The 23022-nt window shown below is 37.6% G+C and overlaps 1 protein-coding gene and 1 long non-coding RNA gene across 6 annotated transcripts; both read right to left on the reverse strand.

The window, feature by feature from the left end:
* Positions 1–1998: 1998 nt before the first annotated feature.
* TMEM196 (transmembrane protein 196) lies at positions 1999–20838 on the reverse strand. 5 transcript variants are annotated; one of them, XM_035318793.1, is made up of 5 exons: positions 19910–20838; positions 9256–9312; positions 7169–7423; positions 5245–5318; positions 1999–2914 (listed from the first exon to the last, which is right to left on the reverse strand). In XM_035318793.1, the coding sequence occupies exons 1-5, from the start codon at positions 20066–20068 to the stop codon at positions 2908–2910; spliced, it is 552 nt and encodes a 183-aa protein (XP_035174684.1). In that variant the 5' UTR covers positions 20069–20838; the 3' UTR covers positions 1999–2907. The 5 variants fall into 5 exon arrangements, with proteins under 5 accessions (XP_035174684.1, XP_035174682.1, XP_035174685.1 ...); XM_035318791.1 differs by having other exon boundaries at positions 19904–20836; XM_035318794.1 differs by having other exon boundaries at positions 19922–20562.
* LOC118162568 lies at positions 12173–13947 on the reverse strand. The gene is made up of 2 exons (XR_004748512.1): positions 13017–13947; positions 12173–12341 (listed from the first exon to the last, which is right to left on the reverse strand). It is a non-coding gene; the product is annotated as an uncharacterized LOC118162568 (long non-coding RNA).
* Positions 20839–23022: the final 2184 nt, after the last annotated feature.

The raw sequence follows: 23022 nt of genomic DNA on the forward strand, positions 1-23022 counted from the left end.
AACCCTTGTACAAGTTCTAAAAATATTCAAAATCTATCTCTGGATGCAAGTACAACAACCTCATGAAACTTGGAAGTTTATAGTAGAGCTGAAGAAGTCCCTCTGATACAGGAAGTAAAAGCTAGCTAGAACAATTTTAGGAAGAAAAGTTAAGTCTACAATACAGTACTCTGATACCAATCTGCTTTTAGATATCTTTGAGCTTTTAAATTATAAAATTATAAAAATCCTCTTTTAACCTCTTAGTCTCTGTGGGGTCTGAAATGAGTAAAGATTGCTTAAGCCATTTTAATCTTTTTTTTTTTTTTTTTTTTTTTTTTTTTTTTAATCTACAAAATCACAATCTCAAGGAAAATTTCAATATAAATGTGACTATTAGTGATTATGGCTTACTGCATATAAATTTTACGTTGAATTTGTCTTTCCCCACTCTTGTTTATAAATTCCCAGACCATCTGAAGGGAAGTTCATATGTCCTAATGGAATTAATATATGTTAAATACTGTGCAAGAAAATTATTTTTAACATATGTGCTGATCTGTTTATTTTTTCTACAGTTTGGAATAAGAACTGCTGACTGTTTTAAATTCAAAACGTGTGCGCTCTCATCGGCTGAAGTTCTATGAAATGCCAAGCATAGCCTAAAATATAGGCAAAGATGCACATTAAGGACATACCAGCTAAGTCCTATACACAAAGTTCAATAAGTAACCCCCTTCAGGAAGAGTGTTAGATCATTTTGCCTATTAAATAACAGCTGAATATCTCTGATGGAATCTGAGCCAGTATATGCTTTCACAGCCACAGAAATCAGAAATAATTGTATCAAAGCCAATACATGCTTCATCTTATTTAGATTAAAATGGATTTGTGTGCCCAACTTTCAAGCTATTGGTGTAAATGTGTTTGCTGGTCACATTCTGAAAATTAAAAGCTCTGTTGTTCATACAGTTGGACAAGTGGAATGGTATTCTTTCAACTGCACGAGAAATGAAAACCTTCAGAAAATGCTTCCATTACACTTGAACTCAATATGCAATTATAGAACAAAACTTCATGTTCTTGGTGCACAGTCTCATTAGCAATAGCTAAAATACGTATTAATATATCAGGGGCATAGAGATAATTCAAAAGCCCGATGAGATGATAGTTATATAAGGGAAAGACTCATGAGGCAGACAAGTTTTTGGCTCCTAAGCTTAGCTATTCAAATAATGTGCATGAAGTATAAGTGAGAGCCTTAAATAACAGTGGATTCTTATGTTGTAATGGAATGCGAAACTCCCTTAAAGACTTAGAAAATCATAAGATAATTGAATTAAATATTATTTTCTATTTTGTAAATTCACAAAAAAATTTAACATAATTCCTGCAGGTTTTTATGGCAAGACTTGAACTCTACTGTACACAGCCTGTATAGAATAATAAAGGAGCTTATTTTACAACTAAAAATACAACTTTGAATATTCCTTATTGACTGTGTCTGTACAACATGCTGTCCATTCAACACATGGACCAGAAGGAGGAAAGGTTCTATTCACACCTTTCTGGGCATGTGGGTATACATCACCAGATGTTGCCAGTCATCATCAATGCCTGAATCTAAAACTGATGCTGAAGTTGTAGGCTTTACAGTACTGTCATAAAATCACTGTATAACATATAAGTGTTTTTATAGGAATATCTTATATGTACATTATGCTCTGTTTGTTCTGTTACAGATAGCATCTTCCATTTTTTTGTGACTATATGAGCCAATAGATCCCACAACATATTCTGGAATTGGTTAAAGTTGCTGTCTGAACATTAATAAACCCCCAACATTGTGGGTGTTCAAAACTGCCAGAATGTCCTGACCTTGGTAATACTTCTGTTCAAACTTTTTTACTTCCTTTCTGATCTTGTTTCAGCCCTTTAGGAACCTTTTAATGTGTTATGCAAAACTGCAAGCATTGTGGTTCAGCCTTACAGGTGTTTCTAAAGAGAAAAAAAAAAATAAAATTATTGTTTGGGATTTCATTTTATTTGTCATCTTTTATGAACAAATTACGAAATATACTTCATTCACAAATTGGAAATATTTACAATTTCTTTACAACAAGGCATTGTTGAGGTTTTGATTTATGGCGTTCTTAGAGCATTCTGTCTTTCAAAACAAAGACATTGGTGTTGTTTTCAGCACACTGTTCATTTACACTCTGCATGTGAAATGGGAGCATTTTGGAGGAGTAATTTGCACTTTTTTTTTTTTTTTTTTTTTTTTTTTTTTAATACAATCTACTGGGCAAACTGAGGCTGGATGCATTTGCAATGTAGGGAGGAGGGCTGAGGGCTGTGCAGATGCATTGCTGGTACCATGCCACGTGATCTGAAACCATCATATTACATCAGATGCTGCTAACTGGGGAGGACAAGAAGATTGCCCTGAGCCATCCTGCCTCTGCCCTCTTCCATTCTCTTCAGGAATCCTGTGACGGGGCTAAATGTGGTCCAGTTGTCCAGTTGAATTATTTCATTATTTTTTTTTTCTGGTTTTTGAGTCTTCATGACAAGAGTCTCGAGAAGTCCATTTCAAATACTATCACAACTCTGAAAATTTATTCAGACAAAAAAAAAAAAAAAAAAAAAAGAGTAGCCAGGAAGAAGTGAATAAATATTGTATATCCGCAAAATGTTTAGAAGACAAATTTTGAACATTTCTAAGAGGGAAATGCAACTGTGCTGTTCTGAAGTTGTGACTGGAGCCATAAAAGCTAAGATACTTCGATTTTCACAATTTCTTGGAGTCAATTTTCTTTTTCCTGAAGAAAATTCTAAAACCACTTAATTCCAGGGAACTTTAAAAAATCCTTTAGTATACGCTTCCATTATAAATCAGATGTGGGCCACCATTGCTTAGGTTGTCTGTCATTTCCTGCAACAAGAATAGAAAACATTGATTAAAACTACAATTAATTTATGATGTTTGAAATTTAGTTAGCTAAGGTCGTAATACCTAACAAACTCTGAATGTTTTACGTTCAGAAAAACTTTACAGTTTTTATTTGGCTTGATAAATGTCACTGTAAAAGAAAGTAATCACATTTCTTCCTACATAAATTAAGTACATTTGAAAGCTGCTTGACACTGATTGAGTTGGATATTACTCTCAGACCACATATACAGCATTGATGGCATCCGTGTAAGTTTTGTGATGTTGTCTCTTAAAGTGCCTCAACTCAAACTTGTGTAGTAATCTACAAAGGAAAAAGATGGTAATTAAGTCTTAATTTCTGTTCAAACCTTTTTCCCATGCTGACATACTACAAACAGATGCCATTTGATGCTGGCTGGGACAGACATTTTGGCATTAAGGTCTAGATCCAAATAGGATCTAAGGGCTTTGATGCCTCAGTGGAGACTACTTGCCTTGGGATGGGACAGATTTTGGTTTTCCCTTAATATGCCAGACTACAATTTTAGCAGTTCAGCAGTTGCTGCTCAAGTGGCAGATGAGTCATTCCAAAGTAAGCTGACCTGCTCATGAGTCAGAATCCTAAGGCACCTAAAACAAGATTTGTTTGGAGTTAGATTTTCTAAATCTCAGATTGCAGTCCAAACAATGCCTATTTAGAAGCTGTCTAAGCCTGCAGATGACTACATTTATTAAGCACTTCTCTGACCTTCAAGGCTGCAAAGCGATGTGGAGTTTATGCTTAGAACTGCCTAATTTTAAGCAGTCCTAAGTTTTTTTTTTTCTTTCTTTTTTCTTTTTTTCCTCACCAAATTGAATCAAGATGCAAAAATAAAATGATCTGCTGCCTATGTCCAAAGACAGATCCCAGAGAACATCTGACTATGCCAAGTCTTGAATTTTCTTTTTAAAATTCAGATAGATGAGGTAGAGTTGCCACTGTTATGCTAGTTCTAAAATTTTTGCTTGAGAACCAATAGCTCTTTTCTGCATGGGAAGATTAAAATTAACCTCTTCTACCTCATAGGTACAGTTGGAGGAAATGTTGAAGAAAAGGGATGTGGTTTTCAACATTCTTGTGGAAGTTTCTATGAAGAAAGTAAAGCAAGATTCACTGGGTTAAAAAGACATGGAAGGACAGAAACAAAAACCCTAACTCTATAGCATCATGGCTAAGATACTTGGTAAAGGGAAGGAAATTATAGAGCCTGGTCTTTATTTCCAATCTTCCCCTTTCTCACTTCCCCCTTTTAATCCACAATATTTCATTTATATATAGCTAGGGACACAGAGACCAAAACTCTGAGTTTCATATTAAGTGGAAGCACTGGCACCTCCTCTCTCAGGTCTTACTACCTACATTTTAAAATAGATCACAGGACTTAATTGTTCCCTGCACTTTTTCTGAAAGTAAGCTTAGGGCCATCAAACCAAAGAGACTTGCCAATTAATAATCTGTAATCAAGCACAAGCTTCAAAGAAAAGAAGGCTTGTAAACTTTCTGAGCATTTTCTATCACCCACCTCTTTATTTGGCAGGTGATAGTGCTGGATGCTTTCACATGGTGTTTTATTCTCCTCATGAACTGAAGAGGAAACTAATGCATGCCTAATACTGGGCTTGGGATTCCTGTCTGGAGGCTGCCTGCTCTGAAACAAGGCACTGCAGCTGCCAGTTTGTAGATGCCTAAATTCTTTGTGGGTTCTAAGCTGAAGGTACTGGTCATCTGGGAAAGGGAACAAGAATACCAAAACCATGTAATATTAACTCTCAATTAGCCACAAGGAAAAAATACTGCTCTATCAGAAGGCAAGCCACGAGTGAGTGACAAAGTGCATGTTTCCTTTTGTCACTTTTATCACTTGAATCCTCCGCAGACATTAACTGTTAGAATACCATCTTAATACCAGAAAATATTGAAAACCATTTATTTTCCCCAATATTTCTATCCTCAAAAAAAAAGTATTAATAAATTAAAAAAAAAAAATGTTCCTGAATTTAAGAAATGAAGGAGCATACAGGTAAGAAGCAGAGTGAATTAACGGTGGCAACATCCAAACTGGAGCATTTGGATGTCTGTAACTAGGGTGAATATTTTAAATACTCAACTTACTTCCAAATTGCAGCATTCACCACGTAGAATTATGTCACCACCTGGAAGCACTGTTCCTGACTCAGAGAGATGTCACAGCATCAGCCAACTTTGATTAGCTGAAGCTATGACTTCCTCTTAGAGGTGGCACTTCCTGAAGTGACATAACAACATGGTATCTCCCTAGTGTTCAGCGTACCTTGGAGGTAACTCTGGTGTCGGGGGAACCACCGGGCAGCTGGGCAGGTCGGTTATTTCAATACCCCTCAATCTCTAATATAAATATAACAATTATACAATAAATATAGCACAAATAAATGCACATGCAGTACATGTCTATATTACTGTATATCAGTATAAATATACAAAATAGTCTTATATAAAAAACACTTTACAACTATTTTTATAAGTTAGGGCCTAATTTAACATAACTTTTTAAGTTGTTAAGTTGCCTTCATTAGTTTTTAAGGGCATGTCTTGAGCACATGCTCAAGACCCGCCAGCAGCAGGCGGTCCCACAGGCTGTAGGTCTGAGAATTCCCAGATCAGATCATCTATGCATGCATACTTGATCCTACAACACATGCAGTGAGTCCACTAGTGGTGCTCATCCCGCATTCGCTAAGCATGTGCAATAACATTGCTCTGCACATGCATCATGGCCCTTCATCCAAGATAGGTGGGCAACTGGCAGTCCTCACAGCTAAGTGTGCAAAACTTTAACAGGCAAAGAAATTGGACAGTGATCTACTGCTATGTATGGTTATCTCCTGCTCAAATTGACAGGGTTGGCGGTTGCTTGCATTTTGAAGGATTTTTCTTGCCAAGCCATTTCTTTTGTCTGTACCTTTCTCTTTTTCTCTCAGAGGGGCTTCATCTTGTTGAGGCAAGAGCCTCTTTGAAAGGCAGGATCTAGCCTACCATCTGCAAGATTGTCTGCAAGGCCTACGTAACTCATCAGAATTATGCTTCATTTTAAAATGAGAGGGAGAAATTTATTTTTTCACAAGATTTTATGTTACTTTTGTAACCTACACTAAATAAGTTTTAAAAATGTATTTCAAACATTTTCTAAAGTGAATTCATTCCATGTTTCTGCTTGTCTCATTTCATTTTAAAAAATAAAACAGAATAGTGACAAGTAATTTTTACATAATAGACAATTAGCTGCTCTACTGTGTTTTATTGGGGAATCTGAAAACATTCTACAATCTGAATAAATTAATCCTTTCTCTGCTTTTCAGAGGTCTCAGTAATTGAACTGAACTGTAATGTAAACTGGCACATGGCAGTTTAGATGGGCAGTCTGCATGACTTTTGTTCATTTCTGTAGTCATCCCTCAAATGAAAAACACTGGATACTAAACCAAAATGTAAAGAAGAGGGTGTCAGTAAATATTTTACTCTTTGAAAATTAATCACATCCCTAGCTCCCAAGAAGCTGATTTCAATCATTTTATTTATTTATTTATTTATTTATTGTCCTTATGTCCTTAACTTTGAGATTTTAAGTTTCAGCACCTAAGCATGGACTGAGGCACCATGGTAAGCTTCGTTTTAACAGAGAAAGGAAATAAATGCTCAGTGCTGCTGTAGATCAGACCAGTTTCATTTACATGTCTAAATATGCCTTAGGTGCTTAGGTTTAGTCTTCTAGGTTTTCGAGCTGTGGCTTTTGTGTTTAAATAGCCTACTTTATAAGCTGAGTACTTGGGAGAGGAAGAAATTGATTAAATCCTGGAAGCATGCAATGATGCTGTTACAGAAAGCATTCTGTGCTTTTTCACAGTACAGTACATGATAATCCATATTAATAAGGCTTCCAATTATTTATGAAGTGCTATATTTAGCAACTAAGCCCCTTGATAGCTATACAATGGAATTATGTTGAAAATGGATGTACATCATTGAAATGGATGTACTGCAAATATACAGTACCTAAAAATAGCCCCATATAATGCAATACAATAAAGCTCACACAGAATGGCAGCGTTTCATTTCCGAGAAATTCTTTCCCATATTTAACTAAAAATTGAATACACCCATTGCCAGTTGTATACATTAACACATACAATAGCTTTTTTAAAGGGAAGCAGAACAAATAAGAAAGACACACAACTCACTTTTTCTGCCATTTCATGGGAGTGATGCAATGAATGTTCTCTTTCTGAGAACATTCGCCTTTGTTCATAGCTGGCTAGCCGACAAGTGAGCCATGAAGAAAGGGTGCAACCACCAATTCCAATGCATGCAAGAGACATGGAGGCAAGATGCAAAGAATAGAGAGCAGATGACTTCTTTGTCAGAGCACGAAGAAATTGAAAATTTAAAATTCCTCCGATTAGTCCACAGATGCAACAGGCAGAAAAAAGTATCATCTGTCAGGAAAGACAAGAGAGGTTATGTCACAGTAACATTTCTCAGAGACAGATTCATTCATATAAAAAATGAGACTAACCATAACTCTGTACTTTGATAACATCACAGATTGCAAAGAACTTTACTGACATTCATTTTTAACTCCCACAGGTCCTACAGAACTCCAAGGGAATACAATACCCCTGGTGTCCAAGAGTTAAGATTGATGTTACATGTAAGATAAAGTTACATAGAATTAGTTGCCTATGTTAAAAACTAGACAATGTAAGGACTACTAGAACACTAATCTGATTTCCAGCATTTAATTCAAAACAGCAACATGACAGTGTGTCATAATTTTCTATTGGGCAGTTTCTCACTAATTCTCAGGAGTGAATGTCTCATGTATTTGCAGTGAGTTTCTCTTGCTTTGTGTAACAACGGACGGTGCCTCTTGTTCAGTTCTAATTTGTTCAGTCTGATAGCAAATTGGAGGCTTCCTACAGCTTTTGTGGGTCTTCAAACACATTGAAGGTGAGTATGCAGGACAAAGAAGCAACAGAAACAACCAGAAATCTGATGCAGCTTTACAGATCAATGCAGACTCCTTTTTTTTTTTTTTTTTTCTTACTTTTATTATTATTATTATTATTATTATTAATGTGGTTAAAATATTTCTGGAAACTTTAGAAGGAAGTGAAACAGGCTGAAATTAATGAGACATGTTTAAAGACCTCATCACTTTAATCACAAAGATGCAATCTCTGGTTCAGGATGTCCTTGAGCAATAAATCACATGAGGCTGAAAGACTTTATTGCTAAATGATTGCCTTATTCACTTCCCTAGATGCTGCTGGTGTGTCAGACATTCATCTAGATGGACACTTGATGTGACTCGGTATGGTTTTGTATATATGCTTCTGTTGTAGAAACAATTTATGGAGCCTCACAGACCACTTCTGTATACAGCTGAGATGAGAATTTTGTCAGCGAAGTGGCCTTCACTTTGTATCCTGCAGTCCACTAGGAAGTCACTATTGCATGAGACCAGCAGAACAGACGGTTTTTAGAAAAAGAGTATGGTCTATATCCTTTAAAAAATGAGACCATATTTGTTACAGGGTTTAGGGTAACTCATTGATATTTAAAAATAATAAGAGAGAGATGTTGATTCCCTTGACACGCTTATTTTACATGGCTTACATTTGTACATGGCAGGATAACCAAGCTGACTGAGAATTAAATCCAGATGTTATAACTTACAATAAGATCAAGTCTTTAACATAAAGACAAAAGTTCTGCAGTGATTTGTGTTGCAGTCACACCATTTTGCTGCAGTCAGAAAAATGACTATACTTCTTACTCTTAGAAGAAACAGAAGATATCCATCATCATTTTAAAACTGTCTTTTTCATTATTCTGATTGCAAAAAGAACCATGAACGGTGAAAAATATCTAAAATGAAACTTGGTCAGCAACCTCATTGAGCTGGTAGCCCAGTCATGCCACGCTTTACAGAAATGGTTTGCTGAAGGAAAGAAGATACAATCCACTGCTGAGGATCTCTTTCTTGACTTGTCGTAGATTTATGTGAAGAGGTTTTCCAACCAGACAGGGATAAATTTGGATATATGGCTTAAATTGGCAGGACCTAAATAGGGCATTTCAGAACTGCTTTGTGTTGCTTAATGAACCCAAAGTGCTGTTTGTTTTCTTTGGACTGCTGGCTTGCAATATTTAGTGATTTTTTAGCAGAAACACTTGGACACAGTATGTCCTAAGTAAAGCGTTCAACTTAGATAAGTATGCCTTTCAAATACTTAGGTGTTATAAATGTATTGGAAAAACTTACAACAAGTCCAGATTTTTTCTTGGCGCACAATATTCCACATATGCCACAAAGCAGAAACTGAAAAGGAAAAACAAAGAAACAAACAATTATTTCATCGTTAAGGTCTCAAGTTTAAATCCTGCTGTGTTGCTTTAGTGGTGACCACAACAGTATGCTAGGCAATGGTTATAATTATTGTCAGCATTTTTATTACAAACCTTATGACTCAGGAAGTTATAACTCAGCCATAAACTTATCCAAGAAGAAATTGGATTGAGAAGGCAGACTGAGGATGATTACCCATAAAAATAGAAAAAAAAAAAAAAAGTAGAGAAATAAAACACGCCTACTTTTAAGCTGCTTGAGTAAGCAAAACATTAAAAAAAAAAATGGTGTCAGATAAAGGTGTCTTTATACATTTATTTTTTTATTTTATATTTTAATTTATTTTCTTAGAAAATAAGTTTAGTAAGGTAGGAATCAGTGATCCAAATCCTACTTCTACTTTCAAGCATACCTAATGGCCTGATCCTGCAGTGTGAACCACTGAGGAACATTGTATGGACCATTGTCCTCAAGACAGTGGAACTCAGGGCAAGAATGCAGGTCAATCAGCTGTGTGGGTGCAAATGTAAATACCAAGTACATCTGTTGATATGGCTACAATGAACATGCAGGAAAAAACTGTTTCAGAGCCTGGATAGCCCACTCTGCAAGAGACAGTGTGAAGGGATCTGTCCTTTTTCATGTAGTTCCCTTTCACAAACTGATCTGACTGTCATGACATCAAGTATTAGGCAAGAAGTGATTAAAAAACAAACAAACAAACATACAACCCCATACCAGCTCTTATGAATAAAAGTTAATGTGTTGTAGTGACCTGTGTCAAAGACAAAGATATTCTCTAACGTCTCTATTTTCTCATACAAGTTCAATGAGCTACCTCCGAGAGAGCAGTCATGGTAGGAACAATACTAGTTGTATGAAAGCAATAAGGCCCTCTCCAGGTGTGTGCAATACTGTCAAAAAGTTCCTTCAATACCTCATAAACTCCATTGTTAAGAAAGCTATGCTACTTATTTTCAGTAAAGCTGAAAACCTGACACCCCTACTGGGAAATAATTTTGAAGTTTTAAGACTGGATTTTTTCACATCATTTTTGCACTGAGGTGGTGTTTCTAGTAAAAAGCTTTAGCTGACCTTGATTTAGGATTAAGTCACAGAACAGGCCTGGCTATTACATAAGAGAAAAAAAAGTTAAGCAGTTTCTCAGTATCCTTCAGAGTCCCTATGATATATTACATATGTACGTAATTTGCTTACCAGAATTTTGCAACTTCAGTATCCCAGTTGAGGAGCTGCTTTACTACATAGTTTATCTCCCTTCAGTCAAAGTTGTTTGTGCATGTAGCTAGGCATAAGCCTTGTGATGTATTTTTACTCTCAGTTAGGCCATTGGATCAGTTCCCCACAGTTAATATAGTTAAATTTTGTACATTATTTACCTCTATACTAAGCATGGGATGTGAATTTAATACCAGTCTAATCATGTAAAGGGCTGGGTCATGGCACTGAACAGCTCAGGACATGAACTGCACAGCTAGTAATTGCTACTAGAACTCACCAGTTGGAATAATAATAATAAAATCAAATGAACAAGGGCTCCCTCTGCCCCTTTCCCACAGGTAGAGAAGATTTCAACTAATAACTATCACACCTGCTTTGTACGTTATTACTCAAGCTTTCTGTGAAGTTTTAATATTTCACTCCCAATTCTGTCCTTGTGGATTGGCTTCAAGTCTAGCCACAGTTTTCATATGCAGTGCTTTCCATTTTTCAACATTCATACAGAAACCTTAAAAAATTATCTATTCAGAACATCACTGTAATTAAGTTTTATTCAGTCAGTCTTGATAAAGCAGACTAAAAATATCATTTCTCTCTATAGTGATTGAATAATATTAAAAGGAAAAAAAATGTATAAAGAAAATCTTATGAGTTATAGGAAGTTTATGTAAAGGATCTGCAAGATACCATCAAAAGCATTTTCAACTTGTGACAAGTGTACCTTAACTAGATTAAAAATAAAATGTTGTACATTTCCAAAGATGTGTTTCTGATAAATTACTTTCAGAACTAAAAGAATAGGTCACTGTATTTTATTTTTTTTCAAAAAAAAAAAAAAAAAAAGTGCTCTAATTATGCTCCTGTTAAAATAAATTGATTTTTTATCATTGATTTCAGTTGGAGAAGACTTTCTATTTCCATTGTACAGTCTATTCTACCCAGAAGGTAAAAGTAGGGCAGTCCGTGATGAGCATTTTATATTAGTCTTCCACATGACCAAAGGAGCAACAAGGAAATTACAGGTTCCCTTAGCATTAGAAACCACCCATTTGGGCAGTTCTACTATTCTTTATTGTTTTTCAAAGACAGGACATACAGTCTTCCAAATCACCAGTATACAGTGCCAAATGCTTATGTTACCAAGGATATTTACCTGTTGAAATCCAAAGAATAGTGAATAAGCTGATCTGCAAGATCTAAGATACTGGCTTCCAAAAAGTAAGGAGTGACCTTGTCATTCCATAGATGTTAAAGTATCAGAAGGGACTACCTGGAGTAATATTTTATTGCATCAGGGTCTGTATTTTCTGTACATCTCTGCATAACTACTCTCTCTCTCTCTCTCCACACACAAGAAATAAGGTGCCCTGTAGTTAAAGAACTCAACAGAGACCTCAGAGAAATTGAATTTTTTTGGTTCTTACACCTTCTTCTCTGTGAGCTTGCAAAGGTTATGCCAAATTTTTATAATTCATATGACTACAAGACAAGAAAGTTGTAAAATTGAATGCACTACTGTCCATGAAGGTACTAAAAATCTTGGAAGAAAAACATTTGGGCAGTAACTAAGGGTCAGTATTATTTGTTTTTGTTTGAGATAACAGTGTGTCACACTCACACAGAAAAGACTTGTCCAAAAATCTGTATGGTTATTTATTTATGACAGCAGGCATTTTGCTATTAAAACCAATGGATGATTTTGAACAAGTATCAGGAAATTAAACCTCATGCCATGCTTTGAAAATGCTTATCTCTCTCTTCTAAGGTGTACTGGGTCTGGCTGGGATGTTAACTTTCCCTGCAGCAGTCCATACTGTGCTGCGCTCTGCACTTGTAGCTAGAACAGCAGTGGTATCACACCGGTGTTGTGTCTGCTGCTGAGAAGTGCTGGCACAGCATCAGGACTTTCTCTAACCCTCCTAGGGGGTGGGCAAAAAAGTGAGAAAGAAACATCAGCAGGGCAGCTGACCTAAGCCAACCAAAGGGATATTCCATACCCTATGATGTCACACTCAGCAATAAAAGGTGGAAAAAGGAAGAAGAGGGGAGGGGTGGGCTCTCGTAGCAAAAACATCTGTCCTCCTCCCGAACACTGGCTACGTGCGTTGAGGCCCTGCTTCAAGGATGTGGTCAAGCATCACTCATTTGTGGGAAGTAGAGAGTAATTTCTTTCCTCTGCACTTCCACATAGCCTTTACTTGTTTTGTTTTGTTATTCCCTTTCCCACTCCCTCTTCCCCTTTCTCTTTTTTCCCTTTAGTTGAATTGTTTAATTAATAATAATATTTCTTTAATAATATTTTTTCTCTTTAATTAAATCATCCTTATCTCAACCCGTGAGTTGTTCTTTCCTTTACTTCTTCCCCTCCTCATCTGAGGAGGTGGAGTGAGAGAGCGGTTGTGGTGTTCAGCTGCCTAGCACGGTAAAACCACCACATAAGGCTGTAGAAGATTCTGATCCACTGGAAACAATGGAAACCTTCTTTGCAAAGAGAATATCAGCATTACCTGGGGCATGAAGACACTGCTCATGAAGAGTTGCCTTATCCAGGCTTCTCAATAAACAGATCTCTAGAAAGGCTGGGAAGTCAGTGGGATATTATATGATTGACTCTGATCATTGCTTTTTGATAAATCAGCTAGTGGCCCAGGATTGTAATGAATTTATTTATTTATTTATTTATTTATTTATTTATTGGTAGTGCTATAGTAACTTTCTGTATCATTTCTGGGGTTCTGAAGTTATGGCCAACAGTAGTGAAAAGTAGATGGGAGAAGCTACACTTGCTTTTTATACCAGTAAAATGTTGTGAGTACACATCAGACTGAAAAGAATTTCCTGTGTTCGGGTTTATTTTTTAATTTTGAGTTCTTCTCTTTTATAATACTGCCAACTGGAATACAGCAATCAGGGGCTCTGCTGTCTTGCCACACCCTGTCTATTTTTGGCTTGAAAGACTTCATGTCAATATACCATTACTATTTAAATGTGACTTTTAGCTGTTGAGCTACTTTTGGCTACATTTACCCTTGACTAACTAATACTGCCATGCTGAGAAATCACTCCTTTTTGGATAACCATTGGTTATACTCCATTGATTTTTACCAATCTCTCAGACTCTAAATATAGTAAAATTTTCTATGTCAAACCTGAAGTAAATTAAGGCAAACACTCTTACATTAAATACAGTAAATCAGGAGTGGAAAAGAAATATACCATTCAAGGTTAAGATCAATCATTCAAGTGTTCACAACTTATGCTGAGAAGAAGGCCAGAACATTTCATGAAGGATAAACTAAATGAATAAACCCTCCAAAATGCCCTGGAAGCTAGAGAGGGACTTGTTGAAGCTATGTTTCACTGTTAGCTTTTATTACTATTTATTTATTTATTTATTTATTTATTTATTTATTTTGTGATTATGATTCATCAGAAAATTCATAAGAAGATAAAAATCAACATATCACTTAAAAAGCTACATAGATCATTATTTGCAAGCAATTCCCATTTTTTTCTGGGGTAACTTTTGGTTGCAGATTTAGTCATACTTCCTATGATACATGCTATTTCATGTCAAGACTAGTGAGACAGGAACTGAATATATCATATGATAATAGAGAGGAAGTCAAAGTCCTCCTGTTAGTGTGAGTGTGATTGCCACATGATGCATTAGTGTCTATTTTCCTGTGGACCCTTTGCCATTCACATTGTGTCTGTGCCTTTGTTCAATATGTGCCTTTGTTCAATATGCACATTTGAAAATCTCTCTTTTGGCCTGTTGAACTTTGGAATAAAGAATCAAAGACCTCCCAGAAAAGAAGAATGTTTATTTTGAGCCTGCTTAATTTTTTGTATTAAATATGGTATTGAAACAAAACCTCAGATCCAAACACCCAGAAATTTTGGTAAGGAAGCCGAATTTAGATTTAGATTCAAGTTTTGTGGTTTGGATCCATCCCTATTTCATATTTGCTGAAACAGAAGACTTGGCTTCATTCACTTTCTCCTGGAAAAAAGAAGGCTTTCTTAATTGTATTCTGAATAAAATAAAATAAAATAAAATCAGTTTTAGTTGTATTTACAGGGAGTCAGAGATTTATTGGTTTCCATCATGTAGAAGAAAATGAACTGGTTTTGGTTTTATGCTGTATGTTGAACCTAAGAAACCTTTTTTACATTTTTTTTTTAATTATTATTATTTTATCTTTTAGGAGGCCAAAAGTAGTGGTGTAATTCCCTTGAGAAAATGAAACCAGTCTATGGAAACTCTGGAGAGACTGAAGAAAATGTTAAAGAAAACCTGTTGAATATAAGGACAATTTGATTGCCAGTTATTGTTCATGACAAAGAAACCCAGAATACACCCATTGTATAGAGAGCCCTACAGCATTCCAGGTCATCCATATTTATCTGATGAAATAGAGGAAGGGAGATTATTCCAAATCTGAGTTGTATTAGTGTTTCCTATCATCTGTTTCTAGGCCTTCAAATATACTTTAAAAATGGGAAGTGTTTTTCAGAAGAACTTGGGGAAATTTAGAAGTGGGTCTCTGGACCTGAATGTCTACCTGCCATTGGTGATTCACAAAACCCCTGGCTATCTGGAAAAACACTCAACTTCTCAGCACAAACGAAGAATATTTATTTACTAGTTTAGGATTTACTTTAGAATAACAAGCAGTAAATAATGTTTAATTATGCTATTTTGTATTAAATACTTAGACCATGATTGCTTGCTTCTTGAAAACTAACAAAATAAGAATAATTTGCAGTAGGTGAACTACAATCTTAAAAAAACATTTTAATATATGCTTAAGTCAATCTATATTCAGCAGATTCTCTGCTGAATACAAGTCAGGCACTAGAAGTCTGCTTGAACAGGACAGCTTGAAGAACGGCATGTGCTTCTGGAAGGTCTGAATGATAAAGAAAACCTGCTGAAAGACTCCTGAGCTCTAGTGAATTGTCCTGGTTCCACACAAGGCAAGCAGCTGCCATACTTGGTACATCCTCCCTCCTGTATACATACAGAACGCTCTCCAGTTTCTACCGAGCTCACTGACAGTTCTGAAATTCATTTCATTAGGAACAGGAGCCAGCCAGAAATATGGCCAGTTTGATGAAAATTCAATGCACATGTTAAAATAAAGTAGGATCACATCTGTATTTTGTCTGCATGCTAAACAATAATGTGATTTTTTTTGTGTGTGTTCCTTTGAAAAAATAGTTTGACTGTTCTTTTCCAAAAGAAACTTGGCAGCAGTAAAAACTAGATGCAAAAAATGAATGTTTTAAAATTTTAGGCCACCAACATTGATTTAGCAGTCCAAAATAATACTCTTGCTATGGGAGAGTTCCCTACTGACTGAACCTTAAGCTTTCCCTTCAAGTACTGTACTAAAAAAGAAAAAAAAAAAAAAAAAGTAATTGAAATCAAGTATTTCAAGTGACAACTTGGAGCATATTTCTGTAGCCAAATTATAAATGCTGATTTTTCATGGGCAGGAAGTATTCCACAGTGCTACGATCACAAATCATTGGAATAGTAACTCAGCCCCTACAGACAGACAGACAGATAAACATCCAGGGAATGCACATCAGTTAAACACATTTAGATATTTGTCTGTATAAGGGAAGAGACTATCATTCTAGAGGGGTATAGCCAGAAGTGAATCATCAGGTATTTTTCTTCTAAGTGAAAATAGATGGCATATTTGACTAAGATGTGGCTTTTGTCTCTTTCTCTTTCTTTCTTTCTCTGAGAGTCTTGTTTATAGCAATAATTTATTCACCACTGCAGACTAAATGAGAACTAGAGCCATATACATATGTGTGTGTGAGTATATAGATACTAATCATAGTGATAGTGATGCAACTAATATGTTCCAAATATAAATGGGAAATTATGTGGCCATTGAAAAAATATCAGTGAATATGTTTTGAAAGATTATGTTCTGATTTTTTCTTTGTACAAAAGCCTTTCCAATGGATGCTGTCATTCTTGCTGTTTTGATGAGAGTGGTTCAACATGCTCATTGGGTAGATCATTTCTATGGTACACCACATAATTGAATTGGAACAATAGATTTCAGAAACATATGTCATTTTCTGGTTACAGAAATCTGGGAGATACTGAATATAGCCCGTGGAGTAGATTATATCAATGCAATCATAACAAAACAGAAAGAAAATCCAGAAATCAACAACACATCCATGTTAAGATTTTTTTTTTGAGCTCTATATTATTTTTTAACTTAGTAGCCATGTCAATTTTTAAAAGACTGCATATGATGTAAAAGAAATTAGACAGTTGTCTCCACGTGTTCTAGATAATTTAAGTTATCACCTTCAGCTCTTTTCTTTTGGCTACTTTTTAAACAACTCTTAGCATCTCAATCTAGCTCAAATCCAAAAAGAACAACAAATGTTTTCCCATTTCCATGCATTTTTGATGTAGACATTCTCTAGGCTTTCAATTTCTTCACTGTTGTCTACTCCACTTTCCCTGTCTTGCTCATGTATAATGCAGAGCATGCAATGATCAGAGCACTTCAGCCCATGCTTAACTTCACTTGTATCTCTAATCCCATGGGTAGGATTCACATCCTTAAAGTTAGTTATGCTTGTAAATTATCTGGATGAAAGGAAGGAGACAATGAAAAAAAAAAAAAAAAAAGAAAACTCTTAAAAAGAAAGCTATCATATCAAATAGAAGCCATCATAGGGAGGCAAGTATAGCAGATAGAATGTGCATGATTTTAAGATTCCCAAATGTTAGGAATCCAGGTTAGGGTTTCCATGGTGATGCTATCTTTATCTATTTCCTTATGAACTTGGGCCTCTGCTGAGTTCCACCCACTTAACTAAAGAGTAAAATAGGGTCAAATGTTCTTAGAATATTTCCAAGTAAATTACTAGAGGAGACATGACACTGTTCAACTTAACTGAGTGTTTTGCATCCTAACATGTCAAAGAAGCAGTTTTTCCTTTAATTTCATGTTCTTTTCCTCATTGTTTATTTCTCAAGAGGAAACTTTGATTCAAGAATGTGAATCAGATATATATCTGATATATCATATATATCATACATATATATTTATATAGTGCATGCACATTGTTTAATACAGCCAACATGAGCTCAGTGTAGGATCCAGTGGGGAGAAAGGTGGGTTATGCCATTTCCACAGCATCACAATTCTGAGGATTGTGCAAACAAATCTTTCTCCAGCCATTTTAATTTGGACACAGCTATTCATGGCCCTAAACATCCCTGGAGAAAGGTAGGTCTGTAGCCTTTTTCTTATCCTGTCTCAACTGCCAATTCTCTAGACAGAAGAACACAACCTTACAGACAGTTAGAACTGCAGGAGTGGTACAAAAAGGATGCCACAATGGTGATGAATTTGATCAAAGTAAGTAAACCTTTATAACAGTGTCACCCCAGTCTTTTGTATTGCTGTGATTTCTCATTTCCTCTGCTACATGAAACATAAGATACTTGCTTTCACTGTACAGTTTTTTGTGTCCTCTCTCTGCCTACCCAGTGTGCTTTTGTTTGCTCAGTTTCTAACAGCTGATGGCTGTTAGAACTCTGCTGGCTCTGGTTGTGGGCATCCTCCACCCACCAGTTACACATTCAGACAAGTACCTTCAGTTTCCTTTCCATGACTCTGCACACACATAGGGGGAGAATTTCCTATAAACATCTGCAAAATCACTTCATTGTCCTCTGTCTTACTTCTCTCTAAAACTCTACCTACAGACAACTTGAAATCAGCCAGACTGCTGGTGTGTTAATGCAACCACCTGTTATATCAATCAATTTTGGTTTGCTGTTTCTTTATCTCCTTTAATCCTGCATCTGTCTCTTGCTTTGCTTGTAAAGTCCTTGGAACCAATATCTAATGTAATAGGATCTTAATCTATGACTAGTATAAACTATTTGGGGTAACAGAAACCATAAAAAAGAATGAAGCAGTTGTGCAGGAAATGTGCATCGTCATGAAATGGGATCAGCTGTGATTGCATTGTCACAAAATGCAATCACTGCATAAAAATCTGAATGCACTGACTGGTCAGGGTTCTCTGACTTCACTGAAGCCCAGGATATTACCCTCTGTCATTAAATCCATGGATAGACACATGTTTTAAAGTAATCTTTTTTCTTCATCAGCAATGATCAGAAACCTCCTTCTTTGAACTGATTTTGATAATAGCATTATCTGCTGGCCAGTGTCCTATATTATCGTGTCTTCATTCTCCTATCTTGCCTACCTGTTCTGCAGTGCAGAATCATGTGTTTATGTACTGCTACAGATATTTATGACTGTTGTCAATAATTAATAATTATTGACAGTGAGAATATTACATGAAGCACTTTGTCAGAATGAATCTGTAAATTACAGGAGTTACGCTGATGAATAACCAAGAGTTTGTTGCATTTAACATCTTATCTCAAGGAATACAAGCAATGCTTTTAGAAATATTGCTGTTCAATCCAAGCTGGCCAAAACAGCTTTGGAGTTCAAAAATGCCCACTCATGTTTAGGTTGAATATTAGATTTTTCCTACTCTTTGTTTCATAAATATAAATAACCATTTGGAGGAAAATGCTTCCTAGAAACATGTTTATCTCAAACTGAAAAAAAATAAGAAAGGTTTTTGAGAAGAGAGAAATGCTCACTGATATGAACATGCTTCTGCTGTGTTATGAAGCTGTTCCTTCTATTAACCCATTATTATTATCATTATTATTAAATTCATGTTACTAGAAGCTCAGGATGCCCAGATCGTGAGAACATTTCTTTCATTTTCTTGCCCATTTCCTCTTTTGCTTTTTTCCTCCAAAGGCTCAGAGCTCAGCTGACAAAGCCTTGACATTCATTATTTTAAAACATCTTTTGACAGTCTAGTCATAAGGGATAGGGCTGTTCTTTTTAAAAAAACAGAGCTCCTAGTCGACTGAAAGATTACAAGCTATGGCCCAGGCTCTTTAATGCTGGAAGCATTCGAGGCATCGGGCTTCCCCAGGTGTGAGAAGGGGTTCACGGAAAGTTCAATCTTTTACAGCAGAATCAAAACAAGGTAAAAAGCGAGCAAGAAGGGGGTCCCCCCTATCCCGACACACACACGCGGCTCTCCCCCCAGCCCCACGAGCATGCAGACTCTTCCCCATGCACATCGGCAATGGACCCGGCGCGGCTCCCGGCGCAGCATGCACACGCGGAGGGGAAGGTAGGGGAAGGGAGGGAGGGGAGGGTGCCTTCGCACGGTCTGATCATCACCATAAAGAGTTAAAGAGAGAGTGAAATGGCTAACGTACACACACCCCGCTCCATACCGGAGAAGAGTCTCCCAGCTGAGGTTTATGCTCTGTGAGGACCAGGCTGAAACTGACCGCCCCCACGGCCACGCTGGACACCCCTAACCCTATCTCCAGCACGGAGAGCACCAGGAGGCTCCCGATGATCTGGCTGCTGGTGCACATCCTCCTTCGGTCATCCTTCCTTCGCGATCAGACGGCGAAACCGCGCATCCTCCTTCTCCTCCGCCGCTCCGGCGGCCCTAAAGTCGCCCCCCAAACTTTTCTTCCTTCGCCGGCAGCCGGGGCGGAGCGGCGCATCCGCGGCCGCCGGGGGATGCCGAGGGGCGGCGGGGCTGCCCCGGCCCCGCGCAGCAACGCGCAGCGAGCCCAGCAACGAGCCCGGGAAAGAGCCCGGCGGCGGCGCGGAGCTCTCCAAGGTGCCGGGCCGGCGGCGGGCACGGGGACAGGGCGCCGCCGGCGGCCGGCTGGGCAGCGCGGCGGTATGCAGCACCGCGCCGCTCAGGGGCTGCGCCTCCTCCAGAAGAGTCGACCTTGGCTCATCGCCTCCTGCGCTCTCATTGAAATGACCTCACTGGGATTTTTTTTATTATTATTCCCTTTTTTTTTTTTTTTTTTTTTTTTTTTTTTTTAACCCCCCTCTCCCCTCCTCCCCGTCCTCTCTTTTCCCGGGTTGGGGGTGTGTGGGGGCCCACCCCGGCGATATTTATGTATGAATCTGGACCCAATGCACGGGCGAGGCGCTACGGCAGCCCCGCCCCAGGGCCACAAGGCATGGCACCTGCCTCCCGTACTGCCCCCGGCACCCCCCACACCTCCGGCCCGAGCCCCTCGGGCTGCGGTGGGACTTGGGAGCCTCCAGGCAGCGTGTCCCTAAAAGGTGAGCCCCCAACATGTGGTGTGCACAGGCCTCCCTCCTCTCAGGCTCTGCTGTCAGGATACAGGAGGAAGTCTATCTTCCCTCTGTGTTAGCACAAGAGCTGGAGGCTGGCGGGTTTCAGCCCTGCAAAACTCGGTTTTCTTCCAAAGGACTGCTGCCAAAATAGGCAACGTCTGTAGCCAGTCCCGTCACTCTGACAACGGCCAGAACTGTGTCGGTCCTAATGCAAAAGACCAGCAAAGCAAAATATAGCAAGAGATCCAGAGCCACTTCTTGAGCCATCCTGGATTCCTTGGTATCAATCTTTATTTCTGCTGCTCAGGTCCAGGGAATGCCTTGCCACTCTGCTGTTTTAAAACCCAGATGTGCTGCACAACAAGGGAACACATAGCAGCGATTCTAGAACCTTGGCTCTCCTAAATATTTATAACCAACCTGCGAACTGTTAGCCTTAATAGGGCAAAAGTGTTGCTTAAACAATTCTGTCCCCAAAGCATCAACATCATGCAGGATTTAGCAATTTTTCTCTATTCACATTCCAACTTTTTCTTTATTCTCTAGGGAGTTATTCCCTGTATGCAAAAATCTGAAATTGTTAACTTGTATGGAAATCCTACATCCAAGCATCAGAATCCAGAAGGGTAGTCTAGACATAACCACTACTTTGATGGTGCAGTCTGGAGGCTAGAGCATAAAATATCAGGGTTGTGGCTGGACTTTATTCTTTGGACTCCAAAACCTGTGTCTTGTGTTTTGAAAAGACATCCATTGAATCACCATCGTGAGAGGAGACAGAACACTAATGTGCAGGAGAATACGCAATACATGTATATTATACACGCTTTAGAAGGTCAGATTCACCAATACAGGCCAGAGTTCAGACCTCATTTATAGAAATCTTGCATACTTAATTGCCATGAGTGCAGTTAGGCTGTGATCAGTCTGTCACCCTCAGCTATGTTCTATTGGTATCTAAGAGGGAAAGAAAGGGGTCCTAAGATAAGATTTTCATGTTTTCCAGTTTAAAACTTTACTATTTCATACTTTCTCACACTTTTCCCAGTTCACAGAAGCAGAACAGGTGACTACATCTGTACATGTAGTCCATGCTTATCAAGCAATCCTGCTTTATAGTTAAAGCTGTATTGTCCCCTTTTTATCTCTTATGTTTTAAATGGTACCTGACATCTCTTATCATTAAAAATCAAGGCACAGCATAAAAGTTCCTAAGCTACTATATTTATGTGGGAGGATGGAGAAAGCACAAATTTTCAAGTACCCACATGGGTGTAGGAAGGTGTTTCTGCAATGACAGTATCCTTATTATGTCAGATTGTTATAAACGTTAAAGTGTGCTAAGGTGCAATGGTTTTACTGCTCGGAGTATATTTTATCAGGACTATGAAAACCAGTGGTGATAAGAGGGGAATTGCATAATGACAGGTATAATAAATATATTTAATACATGCAGCCAGATAGAGTGTCTGTCATATTAGGATAGAACTCATGTGACAGAAGTAAGATTTCCATAAACAGCTTGGTTTATGTAACATTTCCACTTCAGTCATAATACGCTGTCAGAAAGATGGGGGGGATAGAGACCTTGTGAAAAGTGTGTCCTAGATGGAGATCACTTCATGCGACAGTTATTACAACTGGGATATAAAACTAGAGTCCAATGACAGGAGAGGAAGTGCTCTGGGTGCTTGCTTTCTAATCTGCAGACTGCAGAGAGGTGAAGAGCTAAGAGAGACCTCAGTCAGAGTTAATAAGACTGCCCAGGAGGAGCTGTGTGAGTTATCTCTGTTTTGCACCCTTTCAAATAAAGGCAGGAAGGAAATGTAATATTCTAATCATTATATTTTTTAAAATTAAAAGATACAGTCTTTGTCCATGTAATCCCTTTAGTTTATTTGTACTATGGTGCTGCATCATCATTATGTGCTGATCTAGGCAATTAACTTTACACATGGGACTATTCACGCACAAGTTTTAGCACATGCTTACATCTTTGCAGCACTAAGGCACTCTTTCCCAGGATTATTTAATTGCTTACTGTCTCAACTGGCTCATTTTGAAAGGTTTCCTATATTTTTGTTTCCCATAACAAAAAGATAATGATGAAATAACAAAATATAATAAAGTAAATAATTAAATGTGAAGGCAAGTTTTCATTACAACTGCAGAAAGTTAAATACTGAAATGCCACCTCCAAAGTACAATTAACGATAATCATGAG

The sequence above is a fragment of the Oxyura jamaicensis genome, chromosome 2 (genome assembly GCF_011077185.1).
Source record: "Oxyura jamaicensis isolate SHBP4307 breed ruddy duck chromosome 2, BPBGC_Ojam_1.0, whole genome shotgun sequence".
NCBI lineage: Eukaryota > Metazoa > Chordata > Aves > Anseriformes > Anatidae > Oxyura > Oxyura jamaicensis.